A 9,264-nucleotide genomic window follows, 5' to 3' on the forward strand; every position below is an offset into this window, starting at 1 on the left:
GGGCAGAAAAGAAGAGAAAATGGAAAAAAAGGAGGCAAAGATTAATTTAAAAACTTTCTTCTCAATAATGGGAAGAAATGGAAGGAAAATGACAACTTGTATAAACTTTTTCATAATGTCAACTTTATCCATAAAAATTTAAACAATAAAAATCATAATAACTAATATGTTCATAATCATTTCATTTCTTTCCTAAATTCCTAATCAACTTGAGAAGAAAATCAAATTTTTTCTTATTTTCCTTTCATATCTTATCCTTTCTTTTCTTTTCTCTTCTCTCCTAAACTCCCAAACTAAACCTAAAGTTCGCCATGGAGATTAAAAAGAAAAGTATCGTACAAGTGCAAGTTACTTCAAACTTCAAAGAGTAGCAGATCCCAAAAAAAAGCGCTAAATTTTATTTACTTTTCTTGTTTTCTTTGGTTTCTATTTGCAACATACTTCGAATGGGCCAGGCCTATCATAATCCGCCAATCGAAGGTGCCAAGAAAAGCCCATATCAGGCCAGAGTAAAGTGCATAAAAAACTTAAGCTCAGATTTATGAGGTCGAACTGGCCAACATGGGCCGCCGCCGGCTCAACTTAGATCAATTGGTATTTGAAACTTGAAGGCACAATTTAGTCACCCTCCAAAAGCGAAAAGCAAATAAAGCATCAATGGATATGTATCTCCTTTCAACGGCCAAAAAAAAAAAAAAAAAAGCACCAATCTTTTGAGTATTTTTTTTCGTTTTTGTTTTTCTTAAGTTTTTCCATTTTGCTATGTTAGACCTTAGAAGTTAGTAGATAAGCATTCAATGAGGGATGTAGGGGAGATTTCAGTGGTCTGCAAACAAGTACATTGTTAAAAGGCCACGAAACAATTAACCTAATCGATAGTGTGGAGATTTCAGAGGAGGCATGTTCTGATTCGTAGTGGTGACGATTAAATTGATTCCATCCAAACTTTTGTCTAAAAAAAAAACGGAAACAATTAGCCTAACATGGCACCATCTGAAAAAGAAAGATCAAATCTGCACCTTAAATTATTGCATTACCAAAAGCTTCGCCAGTTCACCCGTGCCATCAATGAAATCCCTAGCCATTTGGCAATCTGGGCAACTTTACAATGAATTATTTCTGAATAAGCCGAGCAATTGCAAGTGGGAACCGACACTCCTGCCTATATATAGTGCATAGACCTAGTCCACGATGCTTTATTTGTTGTGGCATGCACCGTTTTTTTTTTTTTCTCGCTTTTTTGGATAATGAGGATGCATAATTATTCTTATATTCTTCCTACCCGATTTTTGACCCAAAAGTTACCACACTGGCTTGAGTCATTTAAAAAAAAAAAAAATTGGGGTAAGAACACCGATGGCGATTGAGTCCAGACAAACATGAAATGAACAGCTCTGTAAGGCCAAATTTCAAGTCAAAGGTGAATTATAAGTAACGAGAACATCAAAACTATTGAACACAAAAGTCATAGCGCACTTAACACTTTGTACCAGCAAGAGTCTATACATGTATAGAGATATCATTATTAAGCCCGTAGATGTGGTTACGAACTAGTACAATTTTAATGTTACAGTAATTTTTTTGTTTCAGGAATTATGCAATCTTTCTTTCTGGTCTTACATCAAGATTGACATATGAGGCCGACACATGAACTTTTGCTATAATGTTACATTGTTGTTGTCAATTTCATCAACAGCAGATGTGTCCTTTTCTTCTTTTTCCTCCCAATGCCTTGTTTTCCTCGAAAAAATTCTTCACCTGTAGCTAAACTATTCAAAGCTCACCAATTAGGACTTTTGAGCTAAATCCTTGAGGGTTTCCTGTTTTCTTCTTCATATGCTTCTATTCCTTTTTTTTGGGCTTAAAGCTTATTAAAGCTCGCAACTAATCTTCAATCCTTTTGGTTGCAGTCGTTTTCATGCAGGTTTTTTATTTGAGCTTTGGTTCGCAAATATATAGTAAAGAATAAAATACCTAAGTTATCACCTGTCAAAGAACAATATGTTGAACTGAAGCTGCCATATGATACAGGACTATTCTCAGACTTTTATATACAAATCCGGCGTCGATGTTCACATACACAGATTAGTTTGGCCGAACAACTTTGAAACTTCGTCTGCACAGATGCAAGAAGCAGTGCAAGAATCAAGAATATGTGAATCCACCTTTTCTGACTAAGGACAAAGAAAGCAAGGTCATGGAATGATCATATGGAGTGCCATACTATTACATTTCAGAATTTGATAAGGATGAGGTCATATTTATATGATTCTCTCTTCAAACGGGACAAGAATCTATCTATCTTTCCGACATGCCACCATCCCAAAAGGCCATAATGTAGGGAACAGATGATTCATGAAAGCAACTTCCAACCAAAGAAAACTGGTCATCAATTTCATCGTTTTTATGATTACAATAGTCATCATCAAATAAGCTACGACGACTCTTCAAAAAGATTCTCTTCCGTGCCGTGCTATAATATGCTATTGTATATGTATATATTACTATATAAGTTTAATTCAAAAGACCATACTTTTCTTTTCTGTTGTTTGGCTAAATCAACTCCCCGTCCAACGGAGATACAAAAAGCTAATTAACGAAGTCTCCTAGCCAACAAAATTTATCTGGAGAAACTTTTGCAGCAAGACGGAAATTCCATATTTAGCTCAAAGAACCCAAGAGTTCTGTCATTCAGATATAAGGTGATGAAAGTCTTTCATTTCTGACCACAGATTTGGGACTTGGCCTGCCTTGAGAAGTACAAAAAAGGACGAGAGCTATTAGAACAAGGGGAAACAAGGATGACTCGGGAGGTTAATATAGCGTGAAGATAATTGTTATTGCAAGTTTAAACGAAAACCTTCAAGTGTTGCGCAAGCAAAGAATGCATTCTTTTCTTTTTTGGGTTCCATTTGGTGAATTTAGTCATCCTTCAACTAAGTAAATCATTTGATCTTTGATTTGTGTACTTTTCGAGTTAAGCTTTTCCTTTGTGCGATTTGACTTCAAATTTTCAAATGACTGCTCCTTTTTCTTGTTTGTCCTTGACAAAAAATTTGTGTAAATACTTAACTTTTTTTTAAAAAAAGTAATGGTAAGCTTCACTTCTGAAGTGTAAAACATAGAATATCAGACATTGCATTATAATTATTCTTCATAGAATATTTTGAAGATACATGCAAGTGTTTGTTCTTTGGCAGGGTGCACTTATGGGTTTGAGCTGCAGATTTTGATCTTATAGATCTTAATCTACAAGTAAGGTTTCTAATTGATTACTTCAAGACTAATACTAGGACCACCATGCCCTAATGAAATTATGAGCTGCATGTTGAGGAGAATCATAGTCCAGGATAACATGATTCATACTTTATTAGAGAGCCTTTAATTTAGTAGGTGTGGCCGATTTTTTAGAATTGTGCGCTAATTTGAAACTGTTGCCGCAATAAAACAAATCTATATAATAGGGGGAGAGACTCGTTAGATGGTACGGAAGAAGGGGAATATAAGTGAGAGAATTCGAATTCAAACTCTTCCACCTACACTAAAACAAAAAAAAAAAAGGAAAGAAAATGCCTCTTGTTTATAAATTATACCGACAAAATGCCTCTTGTTTAATCATACTTTTACACTTATGTTGACCAAAATCCACATTACATTATGATTGATCTTACCATCCTTCGTTGGTTAATAGGTTATCAAAACCAGAAAATGTAGTGGTGCATCCTTTGGTATTGATCCTGAATACATTTTCCCTTTTTTAAACCTAACCAGAATAATTCCTAGCTACATTTTGGGAAACAAAATTTACATGAAACATGCATAAAACCAAACTTTAGGTTACCATTTAACAAAATGAAGCAAAAGCAACCTTACTTCATAAGAAATACAAACACCGATCCCCGTCAATGATCAACACCGCTTTACCATTTTACATTACTACCTTCTGCCACTGGGGAAACTTTTGGATCAACCCTCGACCAAGGTAGAAAGAGTCGAATACTAAAACCAGAAACTTTTCTCCTTCATTTTCTCCTCCTATATAACACAGGATAGGCTTATTTCGGGAAATCTATCCTGTTTCTCCTCCATATATAAACGCCATGCATTTACATCTGAAGAGACAGACGGTACTAGTCACTAAATAAATTTACTAACTATAATACTAGCACAATATATAAAACTCCCTGATTATCTTTCCCTCCCATCTCTTTCCCCACCCTAGAACCTTCTTCTTCAAATAACTTCCCCCGTTCCCTTCCCACTTTCTCAACCCTTTTCCATTTCTTGTTTGTCTTTAATTTCTTTAATTTTACTTGTCTGTTTTTCTTTCATGGCGTCGGCTTCACAAGCCAGTCTTTTACTCCAAAAGCAGCTCAGAGGTATGAAGAATTATAAACCCTTTATGATTTTTTAATTTTCTTGAATTGAAATTTAATTGGCTTAAAGGGTTTTGGTATTTCGTAAATATCAAATTTTTTTAACCAAGATCGCTGCCTTTTGCTTGCAGATCTCTGTAAAAACCCTGTGGATGGATTTTCAGCTGGTTTGGTTGATGAAGAGAACTTATTTGAATGGAGCGTTACAATTATTGGACCCCCTGATACTTTATAGTGAGTATTTCTCTTTGTTAGGTGCTTAGGGATTGGATTTCTGATCAATTGTTTTCGGTCAAAGTTTGTCTTCTGATGTCAGTCGTAGATTCGTTCCATTAACTGCTTTATTACCTCTTACGGAAGGATTTTGAGTTTTAATGGTGTGAAATTAGGGGAATTCTACTTGCTCATTTTTGTACAGAGTTTGTTTTACATTTTTTTATTGTTATTCTATCTTTGGGAAGGAAAGGGTAGAATCTTTGCCATTGCAAATAAAATTTCTCTTTATTGTTTTTCTCTTTTGTGGGCCTTTTTTTTTAGGGGGGGGGGGGGGGGGCGGTGGTTAGCTAGGCATGTTCAATCAGTGCGGATAGTTCTCTGATGCATTTGTTGCCAATTGTTGGTTTTTGGATTTTTTCCTTCTCACCAGGGCTTAGGTGCCAAAAGGGGTTGCCCATCAGGTCACACATACAACGCGTGTATTTAAGAAATTCAATTGTCCAGAATCGTTTCTTTTATTGTTTTCTTCTCCCTAAGGGTGAGGAGCAGGGTTTGGGAAGGAATTATTGATTGTGGGGTGGTATTCGTTTGCAAGTGCTTGCAGCATCCAATAAAAATGGATTTGCTATAGTAAAGTGGAAGGTCAGGCATTGTTGTCTTCCTCCAGTATGTGTCATGAATTGGACGTACAATAAGGTTTCCTGGTAAAGCTGCATCATATGATATATCTAGAGCTCATAGTGGTGATTGCCTCGTGCATTTAGAGCTAGACCTCTTCCAAAACGTAATACAGATATATCCATTGTGCAGTGTACCAATCATGCGGCATTGTTTTAGTTTTTAACAATGTTCATTTTTGGGGTTAATATATTTACTTGATTCTATTAATAGTAGCAGTTCTAAAGCTAAGAGAGCCACCACCCCACTGATCTGTTAATCCGTGAGGAGTACAATTTATTTACTTGTCTCTTATAGTATACTGTTTATTTGAGACTTTTGTACAAGGATTGAATGATTCCAGAATAAATTTTAATTAATTGGTTTGAGAAAAGGATCTGTTTTTGGCCTTCTGACAGTGAAATTTTTATGTGTAGTGAGGGAGGTTTTTTTAATGCTATCATGAGCTTTCCCCAGAACTATCCAAATAGTCCTCCTACAGTGAAGTTTACTTCAGAGATCTGGCACCCTAATGGTTTGTGTTCTTCATGCGCCTTGGACTCTTATTATTGGGTTTAAATGTTTCTTATTTTATGTTATAATGCAGATTTTTAATTTTATGATGAGCCTAAATTGCTGAAATTTTGAATGACCTCCAGTTTATACTGATGGCAAGGTTTGCATTTCAATTCTTCATCCTCCTGGTGATGACCCAAATGGATACGAGCTTGCTAGTGAACGCTGGTCACCTGTCCATACGGTATGGCTGCAGCTAGTCCTCGGGTCAATGTTCTTTCTATGATTTTATTAACTTTCAATGGATTTCCATGCTTACCTCCTTTTGCATTTTCTCATTGCATTATTTCTTTATCCTATTTCTTACCATGAAGTTATCTATAGAATAGAGGTACACGGATGGTAGATGCAGGAATTGAGTGTTGCGAGGTGCATTATCCATAGAGATGTGCATCACAGGGAGATATTCCTATTTACTGTAGATGGCTGAAAAATTTTGTTAAAATTACAACTGAAAATTATCATTTTTCTTAGGGTACAGTATGACAAACTTTGCAATCTTTTGGTTCAGCTTCCTTGTCTATCTCTTCCAGTCTTCAAGTTCTGGGTCTCTATCTGCCTTCCTAAATCATCTACATACTGGTTCCTATTGTAGCTAACAAATTGGACAATGCATAACTCTTTTTTAGTCAACAAAATCCTTTGTTCACTTCTACTTTTCATTTTACTCATTGTTAAGGTTGCTAGTCTCTTTCACTTTTGATTTTTCTTACCTTTTTCTTTTTCATAAGTTAGGGGGACGTGGGGACAGGCAGACATGAACATTTCAAATTAAATATATCAACTTGAATTGCTTATTGATTTATTCTTACCAAAAGTTATTACTGAGTACCTTCACAGGCCCATCAGAAAAATGTACAGTTACAGCAAAAGTTCTGTGGTGCGAAGCTCTCTTTGATGTTAGGTTGTAAAAGTATGTGAATATTAGGGTGGTCATGCTAAATGATTGAATGTGATGCTGTTGTGCTCCTAATTTTGGTATGGTTGAGGATAGTTTGTGTAAAAATTGAGGTACTTTCACTGTGAAAATCATGTGATGGTATACTTTGGTGGCTGAAATTACTTGTCCTGATCCTAGTGACTGCGATGACAGGCTGGTGCTTCTCCGGCCATTCTGTTTAGGGAAAGAGTATTTGGTGGAGTTTTTCATGTGGTGGCTAAGTGTAAGATTTAAAAAGAAACCTGATTTTGGTGCTGGTATCAGACCCCAACTAAACCTCCTTTAGAAATCTATGCTTCGGAACTTTTACAGTTTTGTCCACAGGGACAAGAACAACTAAATACAAGGAGATATTGGACAGGGTTCTTGCTCTTTTTCTTTTTGTTTTGTGCATGCAGTTGAGAGTTACTGACTAGAGTGGTATTATTTGATAAGGTACATAGTTGAGAGAGATTCTTATCTATCTGTTTTCTCTAGATGGGAAAAAATGAGAAGGAAAATGATGAAAATTTGGTGCAAATTCTTAAGAAGCTTAAAATTGTAAACTTATTCTGTTTGTGGACTTTATCACTTGGCCACTTATATCAACAATCAAAATCTACAAGGGTGGGAATTAAGGTTCCCTTGGATGCCGGAAGCCTTCCCAGTTTATCACCTATGTTTGATCAGGGTGAAGAACCTATCCTTGTACATTTCTGCTTCGATCTGGAATTTCTTGTTTTCTTACCATTTTGTCAATTGTCAGCCAACGAAGTTTCATATATCATTGACATAGATCAAAATAAGTTACATGTTTAACTTAATTTTTCGAATAGAATATTGGCTTTGGAAGTTGATCAAAAGGACTCTTTCAGGTGGAGAGTATAGTGTTGAGCATCATATCAATGCTTTCAAGTCCTAATGACGAATCTCCAGCCAATGTTGAAGCTGCTGTAAGTATTTTGATGAAGTTAATTTTGGGGATATTATTATGTTCTTCCCTTCTCTTTTTTAGATATAAATCTTGGTCATTAGCTGGGAAAATTGCTTTTACGATGACGGAATTTTGTGAATATTTCTGAATGATGTCCATGGGCACTATTCCATCTAATTAATTGATCTCTGCAGAGGCATTACAAATATTCTCCCATAGAACAGTGGAAGCTTCTAATACCTCAACCCCCAAATTTTGCTTTGAGATTTAGGTGATTCAAAAAGACTAGTTTGCCTTGTGTTTGGATAATCTTGATTTTGCGTGCAGTTGTCTCCAACTATGAGGAGTCGAGAACAAAGTCTTTCATTTTTTCAAATCTTAGATTTGTATCAATAACAAAATGAATGGTATTGCTTGCTTGGCCTTGACTGACTTCCCTTTTTGATTTTGGTGATTTGACCTGCTTAGTTGTGCATTTGAAGGTGTTGAAGATCAACAGTATGATTTCTAGGTCATTCTTTTTTCAACCATTTTTCCTTTTGGAGATGATCTTTTGTAAGACATGGAGATTGAAGTGTTTGTGCTTGTTAATGTCATTCCTTGGTAATTGCTTCCCAATGATGAATAGGATGTCACTGTGTATACTGTTTCCTGACAAGGAAAGTAGCTCTTGTCACAGTTGAAATTTGTTGTTTGCAGAATCTTCTGACATCTTTGCCAGTATGAAATAAATTTTCTGTGTTTGGGCTGCTTTTGATGGAACTAATATCTTATCCCTTTTCTCCTGTTGCCAAATGCAGAAAGAATGGAGAGATAATAGGGAGGGCTTCAAGAAAAAAGTTAGCCGATGTGTTAGAAGATCTCAAGAAGAAATGATGTGAACTCCTGTAAATGTTGCAGACTGGTCCAGCTCTTTTTCTGATGAAAAAGGATGTTTCTCTGAGAAAGTGGCTTCAAATCAGGCTTGTATGTGTAGAATTGCTAAAATGGCGTCCAAGATTTATCTTTTCTGTATTTTAGATGATTACTTTTTCCTTTTCATGTTAACCTAAACTTCATTCCATTGATTTGGTAGTGAAACTTCTAAAAACAAGGTCTAACTTGGATTATCAATTTCTAGATCCCAGGACTCCATGTACCTTGCAGAATTTTTTTTTTTTTTTTCAATTGATTGAACCAATCAAACAGTTAAATCATCCATTGCTTGTACGTTTTTGCCTTACTTTAGAGCCTTGCTTCAGGATACTTTATGATCACCACAAGACCAGACTCAGCTGCGAAGAGCAGTGGATATTTGATTCATCATCTAATTGAACTTCTCTTTGCAGGATTCAGTAGTTGAGGAGGACTTAATTTATGTATAATCTATACTCCTTCTCCATTTGGCCGGAGTGGACTAACATGGAAAATGGAAAGCCTGTGCTATTCACACAGATCATATTGAGGTTTTGTACTAACGTTAGCAGGAATGACATTCTTGTAGTTGGTTGGCTTTGAAAGCTTGAAATTCGTTTGGTTTTGCTCCCTTTTTCGTCTGGCGGTTTTGCTGAAAGAAAGTTTTTTTAACGTATTAAGAATCGGGTGTT

The 9,264-nt window shown here is 35.8% G+C and overlaps 1 protein-coding gene across 1 annotated transcript; it reads left to right on the forward strand.

Moving 5' to 3' along the window:
- Window positions 1-4,068: 4,068 nt before the first annotated feature.
- On the forward strand, window positions 4,069-8,923 carry LOC113763786 (ubiquitin-conjugating enzyme E2 7-like). The gene is made up of 6 exons (XM_027307711.1): window positions 4,069-4,379; window positions 4,508-4,610; window positions 5,687-5,784; window positions 5,909-6,009; window positions 7,620-7,697; window positions 8,479-8,923. The coding sequence occupies exons 1-6, from the start codon at window positions 4,331-4,333 to the stop codon at window positions 8,557-8,559; spliced, it is 510 nt and encodes a 169-aa protein (XP_027163512.1). The 5' UTR covers window positions 4,069-4,330; the 3' UTR covers window positions 8,560-8,923.
- Window positions 8,924-9,264: the final 341 nt, after the last annotated feature.

The sequence above is a fragment of the Coffea eugenioides genome, chromosome 2, assembly GCF_003713205.1.
Source record: "Coffea eugenioides isolate CCC68of chromosome 2, Ceug_1.0, whole genome shotgun sequence".
NCBI lineage: Eukaryota > Viridiplantae > Streptophyta > Magnoliopsida > Gentianales > Rubiaceae > Coffea > Coffea eugenioides.